Source organism: Ovis aries, chromosome 15, assembly GCF_016772045.2.
Source record: "Ovis aries strain OAR_USU_Benz2616 breed Rambouillet chromosome 15, ARS-UI_Ramb_v3.0, whole genome shotgun sequence".
Lineage (NCBI taxonomy): Eukaryota > Metazoa > Chordata > Mammalia > Artiodactyla > Bovidae > Ovis > Ovis aries.
The window spans coordinates 17,941,534-17,961,460 of record NC_056068.1 but is presented as its reverse complement, the minus strand read 5'-3'; the positions used below and the strand labels follow the sequence as shown (position 1 = coordinate 17,961,460).

General features: G+C 40.1%; 1 protein-coding gene across 3 annotated transcripts in view; it reads left to right on the top strand.

Annotated features, from left to right (window-relative positions):
* The window catches only part of EXPH5 (exophilin 5), a 95,293-nt gene that overhangs the window by 14,219 nt on the left and 61,147 nt on the right, over window positions 1–19,927 (top strand). The window contains exon 1 of one of the 3 annotated variants that reach the window (XM_042232891.2): window positions 551–8,109. The exons of the other annotated variants lie outside the window; for them this stretch is intronic. Within the exon in view, the coding sequence (XP_042088825.1) occupies window positions 7,997–8,109 (113 nt within the window). The 5' untranslated portion in view covers window positions 551–7,996. Of the gene's footprint in view, window positions 1–550; window positions 8,110–19,927 lie in introns of those variants that run through there. 3 annotated transcript variants of the gene reach the window in all.

The window sequence follows — 19,927 nt, the reverse complement described above, 5'->3', positions numbered from 1 at the left end:
CTTGGCTTCTGTGATGACAAGTCTTGAACTGCAGCTCTGCCAAGGCAGAGATTCTCAACCCGGGCTGAAATGACAGCCACCTGGGGAACTCTCAAAACGTCTGATGCCATGTCCCACCCTGACATTCCAGCCAAATTGGTCTGTGATGGGGGAAGCATAGATGTTTTTCAGAGCTTCCAAATGACTCTAATATGCATAAGAGATCCTATCTTGGTTGCCAGGACATTAGGTTGTGACTTCACCTACAGGCCACTCCTTTACATAAATTGAGGGACTGTTATTTCTCAGAAAATCCTGCGGTTTGGGAAGGGAAAGCCTGGAGTCTTGGAGGGCTATGCCTGACACAAATGTAAAAAGCCTCATTTCTAGTATTTAAAAATTACTTGGCAGGATCAAAGGGACCTTCTGCCCCTGAAGCTGTTCAGTCTGACAGTTGGAAGAATTTCTTTTTCACTTTCTGCTGTTTTTGTTTTCTTTTACTGCCACTGTGTGGTTACACAAATACAAATGCTGTAATATTCAGGAGCTGATTAGCTCCTGGCTCTGAACTCCCTTCCCTGAACCGAGCCCTGGTCATACTTCACATTGACTGTTGAGTGGTTATGTTCAATATGAGAAAATAGGACATAGTTAAAGAAGGACAACACGGAAGTCCAAAGAGTTTCTGAAAAGGTAAAGCATCCTGCTTTCACTACAAGTTGGTCAAAAGATAGAGGAAGGAATTAGATCTCTTTCTTTGCTGATTCTGTGATTATTCAAGAATATGTGATCGGTAATATTTTAAATGTATGCAGTACTTTAAAGCTTCCCATACTCACCGGATTCTCTCAAATATCCTTTAAAGTAGAAAAATGGAGAAGGAAATGGCAACCCACTCCAGTATTCTTGTCTGGAAAATCCCATGGACAGAGGAGCCTGGTGGGCTACAGTTCATGGGGTCACAAAGAGTTGGACACGACTGAGCGACTGAGCAGAAAGTAGAAAGAGCAGATATTATTTCCTTATTTTCCCAGGTGAGATATTATTGTCCTTATTTTTCTCTTTTCTCAAAATATCTCAAGACCATAGTACCACCAGGGGTGGATGTGAGACTGGAACGCAAGACTCTGTGCCCTGTGGCAGCTGTGCATCATATCCTGAGGCTTTACGGGTGAACTGACCCAGACACTGAACAGTGGAGATGTGTGGATTCAAAGGGAAGTTAATGCCTTAGCTTTGAGGGAGTTAAATAGCCATTGAAAGAATGTGTGGGTTGTGATCCTAGACTGTGATGATATGTGGGGGTCAGTATGGGACCCCTGTGATCCCCCTCACCCCCACCTACAGCCACACCAAATAAACCCACAGTCTAGGTGAGACCCAAGTGCAGTCCACGTGACACAGCTTCTTGACAAGGCCTCCCCACCCCCTTTTCTGCTGCAGATGGCTTGCTGCTCGTCAGCCCCTCAGTGAGCTTCCCAGAGGTGGGGCTCTGAGACAGGCAGGAGTGACCGTGGGGCCAAGGAGTACAGCAGTCAGAACCCCCAAAGGGTCTGGAGTGGCCTGAGGAACATCCGAGGGGTCCCCATTAAATCCTCTAAACAGCCAGCATTTTAATTTAAATAGTATCAGAGCAAAGGTTTTTCTTTTCATTTGTCAGTTTTTAAATCACAGAACTTTTTGCAGTCTGTTTTAAAATTTCTGTCATGTATTTTACATGTGGTCCTCTTCCTTTCTTCCTGGTGCCATAAGGTAGATTCTCATGACTTTTGGACCATCCACACTTGAGTAGCTGGATCACCTCATTTGCACTTGAGCCTACACTTTGCAGCCCCCTTCAGGATCACTGAAGGCCAGGTGAGAACTCTTGTCTGCTGAAAGTTGTCACCTCAGTAGCTCGTGTTGGGTCCTTCACTCCTCAGAGCAGAAGAATCGCTGGGGCTTGGCAAGGGGACTGCTGACAATGGCCTTCTCAGTGAGGGAGTAGGTCAGGAGGGCCTGGCCATCCCTGCACTGGGCCTGCTTGCTTGTGCTGTTGCCATCAGGTTTTTGTGCCCAATGCACAGTGAGGCCAAGCAGACTTTGGAGTTTGGAGCAGAGAAAGGTTTATTGCAAAACCAGGCAAGGAGACGGGTGGCTCATACCCTAAAAGCCCTGAACTCCACGAAGGGCTTAGGCAAAGCACTTTTAAAAGCCAGGTGAGGGAGCGGGGTCTGTGATCAGCTTCTGCACAGTTCTCTGGCTGATGGACAGGTAGCAGGGTGCTGTCACAAAGGTTAACATTGTCACTCCTTATGCTCCAGGAGACCTGGGGCTATGTGCTGATGGTTGTCAAGTAGTTAACATCTTCTGTTTGTTGGAGAGGGGGAAGGTTTTTTTAAATATATATCTGCAAAACAAATCAGGAAATGTGTGTCGAATACTATCTAGGTACTCGAGAGAGGAGCTAAAGAAGGCCCATGTCCTGGGAAGGCCCCATGGGGTCCTACTTGGGTACAGTGCCTCTTCTTCCTCAAGGACATCAGTTTCTCCCCTATTCTCAGTAACCCCCAATCTTGCACCCCACCAAACACTCTTAGTCGCAGGTTAGGCTATAGCACCGGCTGCACCAAAGACAACAGGAAAGGCCAATAAATTAGGTCATGTCTGTCTGCCCACAGCTGTTTAATTGCTTTGCCGCTGCCATCCAGGCAAAACTCTTTAAAAGGTTTATGAGTAACACATTCCCTCCAGGGTAGCTGTCTCCACCTTCAAAGCCACACAGTCCCCACCCTTACCTAGTTCTACTTTGCACTTTGTACAGCCAGTTCCCCTGAGCTCTGGCTCCAGCTGCTACCCCAGCTTTTTCATTTCTGCTATCAACTTGTAACATCTTGTTCTGGGCCTCCCAGGTCCATAAGGAGAGTCAGGGGGAACAAAATGATACATTAATGTACATTTAAAAAAATTATAAGCAATTTTAAGTTGTCTAAAAGCCAACAAAGTGTTGTATCACAATTTCCAAACAATGATGCAAAACAATTACAGTTTTATCATCAAAGTGATTAAAGTGCTTTTCTCTCCTTACCTCATTCGAGCTTATTTCTGATATGCTATAGATGCTTACAGGTAGCAGTCCCTAAAGAGAGAAGATTCTACACCTCCAGGAGCCTAAGTCTCTTGGGGAAGTAAGCCAGATCCTCGCTATTCATTTGGATCTGCCTTTCTTAGGAGATTGGTTGCCATCAGGGTTTTCTTTTTATTATTGTAGAGCAGTCAACTGTCAAAGTTAAGTGTTGAGGGTAGCATTGCAATTTCACCTCTTTCTCTTGGACCTGCCAGATATGACAAGCTTCTCCGTTTGCAACATTACGTCAATAGTCTTGGGAATATGTTGCTGCCTCAGGACTCTTCTCATAGCACCTCACTGCATCGGAACTCAGAGTCAGGTCCTCTGTGATCCTTTCAAGAGTGAAAGCCCCATAGAATAGAATTTTTTTCCCAGTGTGTTGACTCAACAACATGTCTGTTAGGTAGCACAGTCATTTATAGATTGAAGGGATTAGATCTGGTAGAAAGAGTGCCTGAAGAACTATGGATGGAGGTTTGTAACATTGTACAGGAGGCAGTGACCAAAACCATGCCAAAAAAAAGAAATGCAAGAAGTTAAAGTGGTTGTCTGAGGAGGCCTTACAAATACCTGAGAAAAGAAGAGAAGCAGAAGGCAAAGAAGAAAAGGGAAAGATATACCCAACTGAATGCAGAGCTCCGAAGAATAGCAAGGAGAAGTAAGAAAGCATTCTTAAGTGAACAATGCAGAGAAATAAAGAAAAGCAATAGAATGGGAAAGAATAGAGATCTCTGCAAGAAAATTAGAGATACTAAGGGAACATTTCATGCAAAAATGGGTGCAATAAAGGACAGAACAGCAAGGACTTAACAGAAGGAGAAGAAAATAAAAAGAGGTGGCAAGAATACACAAAAGGACTATACAAGAAAAGGCCTTAATGACCTGGATAACCACATGGTCACTAACCTAGGCTAGACATCCTGGAGTGTGAAGTCAAATAGGCCTTTAGGAAGCATTCATATGAACAAAGGCAATGGAGGTGATGGACTTCGAGCTGAGCTATTTCAAATCCTAAAAGAGGATGCTGCTTAAGTTCTGCACTCAATGTACCAGTAGATTTGGAAAACTCATCAGTGGCCACCAGACTGGAAAAGGCATTTTTGTTCCAATCCCAAAGAAAGGCAATGCCAAAGAATGTTCAAACTACCGTACAAATATGCTCATTTCAAATGTTAGCAAGGTAACGCTCAAAATCCTTCAAGCTAGGCTTCAACAGTATGTGAACTGAGAACTTCTAGATGTACAAGTTAGATTAGAAAAGATAGAGAAACCAGAGATCAGACTGTCAACATCCACTGGATCATAGAAAAAGCAAGAGAATTCCAGAAAAACATCTACTTCTGCCTCATTGACTCCCCTAAAGCCTTTGACTGTGTGGATCACAACAAACTGTGGAAAATTCTTGAAGAGGTGGGAATACTGAACTACCTAACCTGCCTTCTGAGAAACCTGTATGCAGGTCAAGAAGCAACAGTTAGAACCAGACATGGAACAGACTCGTTCAAAATTGGAAAAGGAGTATGTCAAGGCTGTGTATTGTCACCCTGCTTATTTAAATCATATACAGAGTACCTCATGTGAAATGCCAGGCTGGATGAATCACAAGCTGGAATCAAGATGGCCAGGAAAAATATCAACAACCTCAGATATGCAGATGACACCACTGTAATGGCAGAAAGTGAAGAGGAACTAAAGCTCTTCTTGAGGAGGGTGAAAGAGGTGAGTGAAAAAGCTGGCTTAAAACTCAACATTCAAAAAACTCAGATCATATCATCAGGTCCCATCACTTCATGGCAAATAGATGGGGAAACAGTGGAAACAGTGACAGACTTTATTTTCCTGGGCTCCAAAAGTCACTGCAGACAGTGACCTCCGTCATGAAATTAAAAGAAGCTCCTTGGAAGTAAAGCTGTGACAAACCACTGCATATTAAAAAGCAGAGACATCACTTTGCCAACAAAGATCCATGTAGTCAAAGCTATGATTTTTCCAGTAGTCCTGTATGGATGTGAGAGTTGGACCATAAAGAAGGCTGAGCCCAAAAGAATTGATGCTCTTGAACTGTGGTGCTGGAGAAGACTCTTGAGAGTCCCTTGGACTGCAAGGAGATCAAACCAGTCAATCGTAAAGGAAATCAACCCTGAATATTCACTGGAAGGACTTCTGCTGAAGCTGAAGCTCTAATACTTTGGCCACCTGATGTGAACAGCTGACTCCTTGGAAAAGATCCTGATGCTGGAAAAGATTGAGAGCAGGAGGAGAAGGGGACAACAGAGGATGAGATGATTAGATGGCATCACTGACATAACGGACATGAGTTTGAGCAAGTTTCAGGAGATAGTGAAGGACAGAGAAGCCTGGTGTGCTGCAGTCCACTGGGTTGCAAAGAGTCAGACATGATTTAGTGATTGAATAACAGTACTTAAGATCCTACCATGAGGCTTAGTACCAGACGTACTAAAGTTCTCTCTACAATCTCTTAATGTAGTGAAGGAGATGGATTTGAAAACAGTATATTCACTATAACGTGGTAAATAATAAGACACTTTCACACAGGAACAAAGAGGTCATTTAACCCCATGTGTGGTCTCAAGGAAGACTTATTTTTTAAACAGTTGGACGTGGGTACCAAATCACTATGCTATTTAGATTCTTATGGATTTAAAAATTAATTTATCTTAATTGAAGTACAATTATTTTACAATATTGTGGTGGTTTTTGCCATACAATGACATGAATCAGCCACAGGTGCACATGTGTCTGCCTATCCTGAAGCCCGCTCCTACCTCTCTCCCCATTGCACCCTCTGGGTTGTCCCAGAACACTGGCTTTGAGCGCCCTGCCTCATGCATAGAACTTGCACTGGTCCTCTATTTCACATATGGCAATATACATGTTTCAATGCTATTCTCTCTTATCATCCCACCCTCGCCTTCTCCCACAGAGTCCAAAAGTCTGTTCTTTACATCTGTGTCTCTTTTGCTGTCTTGAATTTAGGATCTTCATTACCATCTTTCTAAATTCCAGATATATGCATTAATATACTGTATTGGTGTTTCTCTTTCTGACTTACTTCACTCTGTATAATAGGCTCCAGTTTCATCCACCTCATTAAAACTGGCTCAAATGCATTCTTTTTTTATAGCTGAGTAATATTCCGTGTGTATATCTACCACAACTCCCTTATCCATTCATCTGCTGATGGATCTGATTGCTTGCATGTCCTAGCTATTGTAACCAGTGCTGCACTGAACATTGGGATACGTGTGTTTCTTTCAGTTCTGGTTTCCTTGGTGTGTATGCCCAGACATGGGATTGCTGCATCATATTGCAGTTTTAATTTCAGTTTTTAAATGAATCTCCACACTGTTCTCCATAGTGGCTTTCCTTCATTTCAGTTTGCATTCCCACCAACAGTGTAAGAGGGTTCCCTTTTCTCCACATTCTCTCCAGCATTTATTGTTTGTAGACTTTTTGATGGCAGCCATTCTGATTGGCGTGAGATGGTACCTCATTGTGGTTTTGATTTGCATTTCTGTGATAATGAGTGATGTTGAGCATCTTTTCATGTGTTTATTATCCATCTGTATATCTTCTTTGGAGACATGTCTGTTTAGTTCTTTGGCCCACCTTTTGATTGGGTTGTTTATTTTCCTGGTACTGAGTTACATGAGCTGTTCGTGTATTTTGGAGATTAATTCTTTGTCAGTTGCTTTGTTAGTGGGCTTCATTCCAGGGTTGCAAGGATTCTTCAATATTCACAAATGTGATATACCATATTAACAAATTGAAAATAAAAACCATATGATTATCTCAATAGACGCAGAGAAAGTCTTTGACAAAGTTCAACACCCATTTATGATTTTTTAAAAAAATCTCCAGAAGACAGGCATAAAAGGAACATACCTCAACATAATAAAAGCCATATATGACAAATCCACAGCAAGCGTTATGCTCAATGGTGAAAAATTGAAAGCATTTCCTCGAAAATAAGGAACAAGACGAGGATGCCCACTCTCACCACTACTATTATTCAAAATAGTTTTGGAAGTCCTCGCCACAGCAGAGAAGAAAAAAATAAAAGGAATCCAGATTGAAAATGAAGAAGTAAAACTCTCACTGTTTGCAGATGACATGATCCTTTACATAGAAAAACCTAAAGACACCACCAGAAAACTACTAGAGCTAATCAGTGAGTATAGTAAAGTTGCAGGCTATAAAATTAATACACAGAAATCCCTTGCATTCCTATATACTAACAATGCCAAAACAGAAAGAGAAATTAAGGAAATTAAGAATGGTCCCCTTCACCATTGCATTGCAATGAAAAGAATAAAATACTTAGGAGTAAATTTACCTAAAGAAACAAAAGATACATTATCTCTTGATGAGTATTATCTAACAGTTAAATTCATTTTGGGCCTGTGACCAGGATTGCGGGTGAAGGGAGGAGTAAGCAGATTTCTAAACAGAATTCTGTTTTGAACAAGGGAGATTGAAACTTATTCCCCTGCTCCAGATGGCCTGTATAGGAATCTGGGGAGAAGGAGAAAGCAGGAGAGGAGGGGACTGACTGGCCTACAGGAGCCACCCCATGGCCCAGCCAGGGTGAACAGCCTGCCCAACAGCAGGTGCTCAGCCAGCAGAGGAAGCTGCAAGGGGTTTCATTTCCTCCCCTTCAGCTCTGGACTTCTGTCAGGAGGTTTATTTCTCTCCAATTGCAAGTAAAAATAATTAAGACTGACTGATCATTAAAATACCTTCTCCTCCCCTTCCAAAAAGAAGCAAGACATTTTATTTCGAGTGTCTGTTTCCCTCTGAGAAGTTCAGCAGCACCATTCTCTTCATTCTGAACTCAGCAGAATTGTATTTCACCTTCAGCAAGTGGGAGATGATCCCCTGTCTTCCATGTGCCCTGTCCACCAGCCTAAGGCATTGGAAATCTTGTCTGGAAGCTGTCTAGAGTCACTGAAGAGAGAGGCAAAGCATCATCCTGCCTTGTGCTACTCAGCACCCATCAGGTAAGCTGCTGTACACCAGGCTAAAGGCCCTGGCAGACCATTTGGTCCTGGGTCTTTCAGACTTTGCTTGAATATTTTGAACGCACACCTCTCGGTTCAAAGCAGCAAGACTGAGAATGGTGTCTTCAGCAGGAACGATGATAAAAAGTATACCCCTTTCCAAGTTTATCATAACAGTAGTTAATTTGAATAAATCCCAACATGTTTTAGGATCAAGATTAGTGATATTTTTATTAAAATAAGAAATCGTTGACAAATATTTAGAAGACCTACTATTTGTATGGGCTATGCAAACTTCTTTGGTAAATGCAAAGTGCAGAACCCGAGAAATTTATAACCTATCATTTGGGCAGACAAGTTGTGAAAATTTAAATAATATTATAAGGTTACACATGACTAAGTACCTGATGGGTGGTACAGACAGTAGGGTTTTAGCATGAGAGAAAGATGGATAGTAGCTGAAGACTTAATAAAGAAACTGGCCTTGAAGGGTGGTTGGATGTGGATAAATGAAAGGTGTATAAAGGGAGAATAATTTTCAATTATGACTGTTAATGCTTCCATTGAATCAAATCTACATAACAAACTACTTGAACTTTAATTTCTAGCTGGAATATATAAATCTTCAATTCAGGAAAGCTATTCATGTCAATATTAGAAACAAAAGTCCTAAGGAAAAAGGCTGATGTTTATGTATTGTGGGAAACCGCTGGCTTGCTAGGGCATTCTGTCAATTGAATTCCTTTCCTCCTCCTCCCCAGAGATCTATTCATCATTGGTAACTTCTGCTGAATGTTTGCTAATTTTTAGCAATCTTTTGCATGGAAAATGAGATTTAGGTTAACTGTTTATATTTTTTCTGTGTATGATAAATGCCAGAGCAGCACAAAATCACTTCTGATAAAACTTCTGTCTTATCAGAAGATATGGAGAAAGCATTACACTTTCTCCATATCTCAGGCTTTCAGCTGAATCTGCTGCATCAGGGAGCAGTCACTAGCTGTGTAAGTGATAGGCTGGAGGCCACAAAAAGAAATCTTTAGCTTCTCCTCCAAGGTCTGTTCTTTACATGAGAGCATAGGAGTCTCCACAAGACTTGCATGATCTTAGTATTGACATTTATGTGTATATGTACAAAAGAATTGAGAGAATTTCAGGTAATTCTTCTTTATAATCCAATGACCAGGACAGTATTAAAAATATTAACAGATAATGGTTGATCTCCATGAGTAAATTTGGATAATCTTTCTTGATGTAAGGCCAGCAAATGTAAACTCCCTATGACCATTTAAAATAAACAAAAAAAAACAAAGTTCTTTACTTTCCTACTTCATGTCCTTTGCTCAGATTACTTTCTGCCAATGATGGTCTGCATGCATCCTCCTTCCTCACCTCTACACACACACACAGACACACACACACACACACGCACACACACACATACCCTGTACCTACTGTCCAAACCATTCCATCATTCACTGGAGAATGAGCTTCACTAGTAAGGAACAACCATGGATTCAGACTCTGCCCTAACAGGGCTTATTCTCCAATCTGTATTCTATCTGTCTTTTAAGACCCACTTTCAGGAATGTTTTTCCAGCCTGTAGTCAGAATTAATCTTATCTTTCTTTATGATCCCAAACCAAGAGTTTTGGTTTTCTACTATGTGATTGTGCTATAGTAAGAAATATATATGTATTTGGTCTTCATCCAAAGTTCCTGGCACTGAAAGTCTAAAACCCTTGACATTTCCTGGGTGGGAGGGGTGAGAGGAGTATTTCTTGTTATTCATTATGAGCCCCTTTCAACCACCTGAGTTTACACAGTGCGGTAACTCTTGGAGGATGGGAGTTAGTTGCGAGAGGCACCAATCATGTGATAACAGGGCTGGAAATTTTAGCCATCCCCCTAGTGCCCCCCCCTTAATCACCATGGCTGGTGATTTAATTAGTCATGCCGACATAATGAAGCCTCCATACAAACAATAAACAGCAAAGTTCAGAGAGCCTCTGCGTTGGTGAACAAGAATGCCTTTGCATGCTAGGAGGGTGGCGTATTCTAAACTCCATGGGGACAGAAGCTTCTGTGCTCAGGACCCTTCTGGATCTTCCATCTTGTCATATGTGTCTCTTCATCTGGCTATTTATTTGTATCCTTTAAAATATCCTTTGTAATAAATTAATGACAGTAAGTAAACTATTTACCTGGTTTCTGTAAACTGTTCTAATAAATTGTCAACCTTTAAGAGGGGATTTGGGGAAACCCCAATTTACAGCCAATCAGTCAGAAGTACTGGAAGTCTGGACATGAGATTGGTGTCTGAAGTGGAGTTAGTTTTGTGGGACTGAGCACTTGACTTGTGGGGTCTGCACTAACTCACTCACAGAAGTGCTGTGAATAGAGAATCTATTGGGTCTATATCACAGCTATTTTGTGTGTATCTTTTCCCACTGTTAGATCTTAAATTTCCTAGTGTCTTCAAATCATTCTTACAAATTTAGATTCTCATTATAGTTTAATTGAATTCTTTTTTTCTCCATTCAAAGAGTATTTTTCAAACATTTAGCTAACAGCCAGCCCTGGTTCTTTCAAACATTTAGCTAAGAGCCAACCCAGTTTTTTGGTCATGCGACCAAAGAAAAAATGTGTAAGCAAGGGCATTGCAAACAGAAGAGAAACTTGGAAAATGGCCCACAGAGCATGACAAAAAGTTTTGGATGGCTGGCACATAGGATTTAAATGAGAGTGTAATGAAAAACTAGTCCAGATAGGTAATCGTGCAACCTGATCATAAAGTTTTACAGATGAGGAGAATGAGACACAGAGATGTTATTTGATCAGCCCCAGCAACAAAGGGATCAGAACCCATCATCTGATTGTCCCCACCATCCAAACCCAGCACTTTTATGGAAGCACAGACAGTGATGTTATGCAACCATGCCAGTCTGAGGCGAGTGGCTGGGAAAAGATGAAGATAGCACTGGAGAGTATCTATGGCAATAATGTCCAGGCATCGGGCCACATGATGCTTCTCTTTGTACTTCCACTGAAGCAAGACAACAACAGCAGGCAACAACCAAGAAAATTAGATGCACTGAAGACAACAGCTTGCATTGCTCTGTGGCATGTCGCAGTGGCCAACTGGAGCTCCAGTTATGATACAAAGACTGGTCTGTGAGCTACACTTTGAAGCAAACACCAAGAATTACCAGCTCTGCCATTCTTTTGGTCTTTGCCTTGAGTTTAAAAGAACTAATATTTTCAATGACACCTGTTAATTACAAATAATAAGCAAAGGTGTTAAGCAGGTAAGGCATTAAAAAATGACACAGAGCCTATAAACATATGAGGTTAAGTTCAACCCTCTCCAATAATCAAAGAAAAAATTTTGTGAAAAAATTCTTTTTCCTTATTAGATATCAGATTATCAAGACTAATAATAATAACTACTGTTGGCAAGAACATGGGATAATTGATACAGATATAGAATCTGCTGACTGGAGAAAAAATTGGTATAAGCTTTCCACAGAACAATTTGTCAATATGTTTCATTAGTCATTAAAGGGTGCTTATCCTTTCTGGCAATTCTACTTCAAGGAAATTTATCCTAAGGCATTCATCAGAGAGGTGCACAATGCTAGGTTGGAATTCTGTTCACTCCAACATTATGGCTATGAAAACTTAGAAATAACTCACGTGTATAATATTAGGGAAGCTGGTACATACCCTATGGCACAAAGTCACAATGGTAAAAGGATACTGATGTAGTGCAGCATTCTTAATATAATGCTAAGTGGGATGTGCTGGCTGCAAAAAAAAAAAAAAAGGTTTTTGTAGCTTAAAAACATTTTTTAAAAATACATACATGTATAACAGGCGTGTTGAGCAATCAAGACTCACAGAATATAATCAGAAAACACCTTTAGTTTTGCCTTGAAATGCCACTGAATAACAACTTGGGCTGTCCCATGACTTTTCTGCCCACTCTCAGCTGATAAGCATCCTTTGGTCACTTGAGGACACAAAACACAGCCTCAGTTCAATACGATGGTTAGATTGTCCAGTCCCTGATGAATTCCAGTGTCTTTCAGAGAGCAGCCATTTTCCCGGCACAGCCACAGCTTGAGGCAGTGACGGTGAGGGAGAGTTTGATCCTACCTTACCCTGTCAGCCTCTCCCCTCCATCCCCTCAGAGATGGCTCTTGACTATTCCAGAGCTGAAATAGAAGGTAGATGGGAGGAGAGGTACATGTTTGGGTGGCGACAGGGTGTATGTTAGAAAGCTCTTGCCTGGGATAGAGGTAGTGTGGTTGGCTTCTCGCTCTCTGAAGCTGGGCCGATGTTTAAATTTGCTTCTTGTGGGCACAGGTGGGGTTTTCATGCTCTATTTTGCAGCTCTCTTGACGCAGCGATGTGCCCTCCCCTGCTCTCTGTCAACTCCGCCATGTCCCTAGGAATCCTGTGACTCATTCACAGCCTTTCTACTAAGATTTCTTCACCTCCTGAGCCAACTCTCATGGACGTAAATGAAGACAACCCCGTTCCCCGCCCCAGCCTCTCCTGTGGTCCAGGTCTTATCCATGGGAAACGCAAAGAAGTGTTTGTGCATGAGAAACTCTGGAAGTAAGGACTGAGCAATCTCTCTTCCGTCTCCCTTTACTTCCCTCATTCTGGGCTGGGTGGCCGGCCTGTTTCTCAAACTCCTGCTTCTCAGGCAGGAGTTGACACCAGTTGTCCTTTCCCCAAAATTCTAAGGAACATATATTAAGCTCTTTCAGTGGAACTGTTTGTTTTTTTTAATATATATAAGCTTTATTTATTTACAAAGATTTTTAAAAATTAAACATATAATTTTATAAATTAGTATTTTAAAATTCTCATACATTTTATCAATTTTTAATAATACAACAAAAGATTTAATCTTATAAGAAGATTTTAAAAAGCAAACATCATGAAAATGCAGACAGTGGTACTGTTGAAGTCTAGCTTTAAAAAAAAGACTCCGTGTCTCTGCTCTTCTGAACCAGTGTGGGTGAGTAAAGGGACTTGTTATGCTACCATGAGATCCACTCTCTTTAACAGATTTTTCAGTACACATTACAGTATTGTTATCTACAGGCTCAGTGTTAGACAGTGGACCTCTAGAATTAATTCATTCATAAATAAATGAAGTTTTATACCTTTAATTAGCAACTCCTCATCTCCCCTTCCCCCAGGCCCTAGCAATCATTATTCTATTATTTGCTTTTATGAGTTCGACTATTTTAGAAACCTCATGTAAGTGGAATCATGCATTATCTGTCCTTCTGTGACTGGTTTATTTCATTTATAATTTCATAATGTCCTCAAGGTTCATCCATGTTGCATATTACAGGATTTCCTTCTTTTTTATGGCTGAATAATATTCTATTATATGTATATACCACATTTTCTTTTACCAATTCATTTATGATGAATTGGTAAATGATGGGCGTTTAGATTGTTTCTGCATTTTGGTCATTATGAATAATGCTGCAGTGAACATGAGAGTGCTAATATCTTTTTTTCTAGATTCTGATTTCAATTACTTTGGGTAAATACCCAGAAGTGGGATTGCTAGATCATATGATAATTCTATTTTTAAAATTTTTTGGAGGAACCTCCATTGCTGTTTTCCATAGTAACTGCACCATTTTGGAGTCCCATCAATAGTGCGCAAGGGTTGTAATTTCTCTACATCCTTGCCAACACTTGTCTATTGCTACTACTACCACTACCTCTACTACTATTACCACGACCACCACCACCACCACTACTACTACAATGGCCATCCTAATAGGTGTGAGGCAATATCTCAATGTGGTTTCAATTTGCATTTGCCTAATGAGTCCCTTGGACTGCAAGAAGAGCCAACCAGTCCTTCCTAAAGGAGATCAGTCCTGGGTGTTCTTTGGAAGGACTGATGTTGAAGCTGAAACTCCAATACTTTGGCCACCTCATGCGAAGAGTTGACTCATTGGAAAAGGCTGATGCTGGGAGGGATTGAGGGCAGGAGGAGAAGGGGACGACAGAGGATGAGATGGCTGGATGGCATCACCGACTTGTTGGACCTGAGTTTGAGTGAACTCCGGGAGTTGGTGATGGACAGGGAGGCCTGGCATGCTGTGATTCATGGGGTGGCAAAGAGTCAGACATGACTGAGCGACTGAACTGAACTGAACTGAATGATTGTTGACATTGAGATTCTTTTTATATACCTATAATTTACTTGTATGCCTTATTTGGAGAAATGCCTATTCAAGACATTAGCCCATTTAAAAATTAGATTATTAGGGGTTTTGCTGTTGAGTTTTAGGAGTTCCTTATATATCTTTTCATTCTGTTCATGAGGTTCTCAAGGCAAGAATACTGAAGTAGTTTGCTATACCTTTTTCCAGTGGACCACGTTTTGTCAGGCCCTAACTACCAGGGACATGACCTTCAGCCAGCAACAGTGTATCTTAGAAATTTTATTCCTTTATCAGAAATATAATTTGAACATATTTTCTCCTATTCCATAGGTTACTTTATCAACCTACTGAGTATTTTCTTTGCTGTGCAGAAGATTTTTATTTTGATAAAGTCTTTCTTGTCTACTTTTGCTTTTGTTGGCTATATTTATATTTTGTTGGCTTTTGGTGCCATATCCATGAAATCATATCACACATCCTGTTGTCAAATATATTACAAAGCTACAGTAATTAGAATAGTATGATACTGGTGTCAAGGTATACATATAGACCAATGGAACAGAACAAAGAGCCCAGAAATAAATCTATGCATATATGTCAACAAGAGTGTCAAGAATACACAAGGTATAAAGCATAGATAGTCTGTTCAATAAATGATATTGGGAAAACTGGATATCCATATGCAAAAGAATGAAATTGAACCCTTGTCTTACTGCATACACAAAAATCAACTCAAATGGCTTACACATAAGACTGGAAACTATAAAAGTAGAAGAAAACGTAAGATAAAGTCTTTGGCTTTTTTTTTTTTTTTTTGCTTTGTTATTATAAATCCTACCAAGCAAATTCTCCTTACTAGTCTTCTCACAGTTCACTTGGGTATGTGGAATCTGTTGCTTTCATGGCTCAGCTAAAACTAAGACAGGCCAAGGCCCAGTGTAACATCCTATTACTCCTGCTTTAAAATGCTCAATGGACATATGCACACAGAGCAATATCTCTGGTTGTGGAAACTGAGTGACTTTTCTGCCCCCCCCCCCCCCACCAAGCTTTTCTGCAATTTTCAAGTCTTCTGAACTGAGTGTAATTTCACTTTAGTAATTAGAAAAAAACTGAACTTAAAAATTATATAATAGCAAATCAAAGTCAGTTTTGTTGACATTTGAAATTTCCTGCCCCCACCCTTGTAAACAGTTTCCTACATGTTGCTATGGCTGGCTGTTTTCACTATACTCTTTCAGATGACAAGGAGCTTGCTGTAATTTATCTTAAGTGATGAGTGACACTCTATTGTAAGTCTGCAGTGGGGAAGTATGGAAAAAACTGGCTCACCCTGTACAACCAGTCCTTGGGAATGGACACAGTGATTACAGCATAGCAACATTCTGGTGCCAATCCACCAAGCTGAAAAGCTACCAGACTTGTGGCTCAGCTCCTTTGCTCTGCTTTTCCCTGATCACATCCTTGGTCACAGCTGCTTTTCTTCTTGCCGCTTTCCTTTCTGCTGCATGGCTTCTGCCTATTCCATATTCTGTTGCCTCATGTCTTCTACTCATGGTATTGCTTAACACCTTCTCACTGTGTATCTCAGTCTTTGTGTCACTTTAGTTTGTTTTACTTGTAATAATGATTTCAAGACATATCAAGAAGAAGGATGTGATTAATCACTTTCCAAAATAGAACACATCAGTTAGACAGCATTCTTGCTAATGTTTAGCTTTGGGGTTAAGCATAAATCCCTGGTTTAGTTGATTAGGACCAGGAATGTGAAGAATTTTGAATCGCATGACCCAAAGCACAGCAACTACCCATGACTATTTTGCTATAAGTGAAACAGGCTCCCAACACATCATGAACTGCCTCTGTGCTAGAAGAGCAATCTATGTCTCTCAGACATATCTACCACCATGTTTAATTCATTGCCTCTATGGCTTGAGTCCTATTTTTGGATATCAGTAAAACATCCATCCCACAATTTACAAAGCAAAACAAGAGGGAGGAAACCAGATATCTAGATTTCTTTTTCTATGCTACACATTATTTCATCATATCCTACCTAAAAGAAAACAAGCATTTTTGCAAAGTCAAAGTGATTCAAAACCAAACAGAGAATAACTTTTAAAATCTAAGGTAACTGTTAGTAAAGAATAGGCCATACCCATCTACAATACCAAGTAAAAGTTCTTTCATTTCTACTTGTCTTCTGTAAAATACATCTGGCATTACTGCTTCATTATGACTTAGATTTCTTTTCATTTTTGACCACTGATTGTTTATAGATTGAGAATAATTCTGTACCTCTTCTTGATACACTGAGACATATTCATGTAAAGTACACAATAGCTTCTGATGGCAGGTTTCCCTGGTGGCTCAGATGGTAAAGAATCCACCTGCAATGTGGGAGACCTGGGTTCGATCCCTGGGTTGGGAAGATCCACTGGAGAAGAGGATGGCTACCCAATCCAGTAGTCTGGCCTGGAGAATTCCATGGACAGAGGAGCCTGGCAGGCTACAGTTCACAGAGTCGCAAAGATTTGGACACAACTGAGCAACTTTCACTTCACTTCACTTCAGCCTCTGATGTACAATATCATTTTCATTGTGGAACAAAGCTTCATTTAGGCCTTTTCTCCAAAGACCATTAAGATTTTATGATAAATAATTTAATACATTATAAAGAATGATCACAATTTTTTTGTTATGAGAAAGAAAAATTTTAGACATTAGAATCTGAGTTAAAATGATAATAAATAATGCCTAATAACAGTATTGCCAATAAAATTCCTTTTACCTAAGTGTTAAGTTTCCATAAATAAGTTACATAATTTGGAGTAGAGACAAATATTTGTACTGCTGGCATTGCTTCATTTCACCCCAGGTACTGATTTTATTATGGAATAACTCTAGGAGTGCTTCTCAGGAGTATGTTTGGGTAAATAAGTGAAACTAAATCTAAAGACAAAACTTAATAAGATCTTCTGAATAATACCATATGAAAGTAGACATAACTGATCATCATAATAATAATTATTATCATTAATAATATTCAGCACAATGATTCAAGGGGAAATGTTCAAAGTAAAGCCCTTTGGGATGTGATTCTGCAGTAATTTCTGATGAAATGGAATGTTGGTTTGTCAGGTGAGTAGATGGAGGAAAGCCCTTTAAACCCAAGCTGATCATTTGAGGCAAGTTTTCTAGGGAGGACTTGGAAAGGCAGCAGCCCTTTGAATAAGGGTTACTTCAGACTGTATTACAAATTGTAAGCCAAACCAATGAACTTTAACTGATGTCCGTGTCAAACTTTCTTTGAATCCTTCAGTGGGTAATGGTTTGCAAGTCATGGACTTTCTGAACCTCCATTATACCTGGTGACAACCCAGGGGCCATTCATGGTGGTGGCATTTAGGAAACCTCAAGCATTTTCTTTAACTTCTGTATCCCAAAGCAAAAACTGAATAACCATTTGAGAACTATCTTTCTTTCCCCCTTCGCTTACTTATTTGGTCAGTATGTAAGAAGGGATCTAGGGGAGAGAGTCTCATATAGTAACATTAAGTTCCTTAAAGTTAAAGCTACTTCCAAAATACTGGATTTGAGTTGATTTTCTAACATCTTTAAGCTTTTATGATACAGAGAATGAATTAGTCAAGTATGATAATTGTGGGTATTAATTACAGTGAAGGCAATATAGTCTTGTGACCATTCTGTCTGGACCCAGAATGAAACTATGACGGCATCATTTTCTTTCATGGAAAGAAAGAACTGCCTAGACTCCTGCCTAGGCTCCTCTAAGACCTACCTAGGCTCCTCTGAGACTGTTTCTCTTTCTGTATTTTTTTCCTGTCAGGACACATTATAAGAATTAGCATTAAACTGTCTGAATATGAGAAAAAACATGCTCTGAGTTCTCACTCATGAAAATGGAGGAAGGATGCACCAGATTTGCATGAGTACAGTTGTCTTGCTACATAACTGCAGTGTAGAGAGTGTGGTCAGAATTTAGGATTAGTTGTTTTCGGGAAGAAGCCATGAATAAGAAACAAATCTAGATGTTGAGATCATATACTTTATCTATTGATCAGAATTTATTGGCTCTAACCTGCCTTGCAGTTGTCCTAGTAACATAACAGCCTTACAAGAGGCATTCATATCTGATTCTGTAGCTCTGAGCAACTTTCCTATACTTATAAAACCGTAACAGTCAACTTGAATTAATTAACAATTGCCTTACAAGTTCCAGTGGAAGATGTCTGAGCATCTCTGTAAAGGGAAAAGGGAGAAGCAAAGGCTATAAACTCTAGTTTTTTATTCTCTTGTGTTCCTTTGTTGGGTTATTCAACAAGTACTTCATCATTGCTTGTTGTATGTTCAGAATATCTGGCACTCTGCTTAGGGAGATGGCAATTCAGTGATGAGACACCTATTGTGGAAAAAAAGTTCAGAGACAAGTGAGCATTGATAATTCAGGCTCTGGAAAACAATCTGGAAATAACTGTATTCACTCAACACATGTTATGCTAGGTAGTAGGATCTGAGCCTAGGTGAAAGCCTAGCTCTTTCACTTACCACTGTATAACCACAGGCAAGATTTTTCATGCAGCCTTAGCATGATAAAATACTAGAAAGCATCCTTGAGAACATCTAGTTCAACCCCCTAATACAACAGAAGAAGAAATTCTGGTCCATAGAGAAGAAACATTCATGTTTGTTTGTTCACCAGGGGCTTACTGAGCCCCTGCTCTATGTAAGACATCATTCCAGAAGACAGGACAGGCAAGGTCTTTCCTTTTATGGATTATATTCTCATCAATAAAAAAATAAATAAATGAAGAAGATGAAATCCTATGATGATAAATGAGATTAAGAAAGGCAAGCCAATTAATTTGATAGAAAATGATTATAGTTTTGGAGAGTCATGGAAGGCCTCTCTAAGGTTGTGACATTTTAGCTAAGGCCTAAATGACACAAAGGAACCACCAGGAGACAAAATTGGGAAGAGTATACCATGTGGAGGAAATGGCAAGTGGCTTGCTGGAGGAACAGAAAGAAGGCCAAGTCCTGAGTGGTGAGGAAAGGAGTATGAGAAAATTAAAGAAAAGGCAAAGGGCCAGATACTGTACAGACTTGAAGACCATGGAGTTTGGAATTCTAAGTATGATTGAAAGGTCCTGGAGAGACTGAAGCAGGGAAGTGGAATGCATGATTTAACTAGCATTTTTAAAACGTCACTCTGGCTGCTGTGTAGAAGCTGGATGGAGGGTCAGAATGGAAGCACACAGAGAAATAGGGGGTTCCTATGTTTGTCCTGGTGAGCGATGGTGGTGGCTTGGGCCAAGGAGGTGGCCATGGAAATACTGCTAGAAAGACTACAAATTTCAGGAAGGCTTGGCGCTGTCTCTTTTGTGCACTTATGTATCCCAGGCTTCCTGAACAGTGCCTGGAGCATAATCATTGAATGAATAATCACTCTCTGAAGTTAGACTGGAATCAGGTTTAAGAGAGCTAAAAATATAGGTTCTTCTCAGTTCATGTATGTTTGCCTTAATAGAGTTTAAAACAATAAATATTCTTTAGACCTTCTACTAAAATTGATGCAGCGTGCTTAG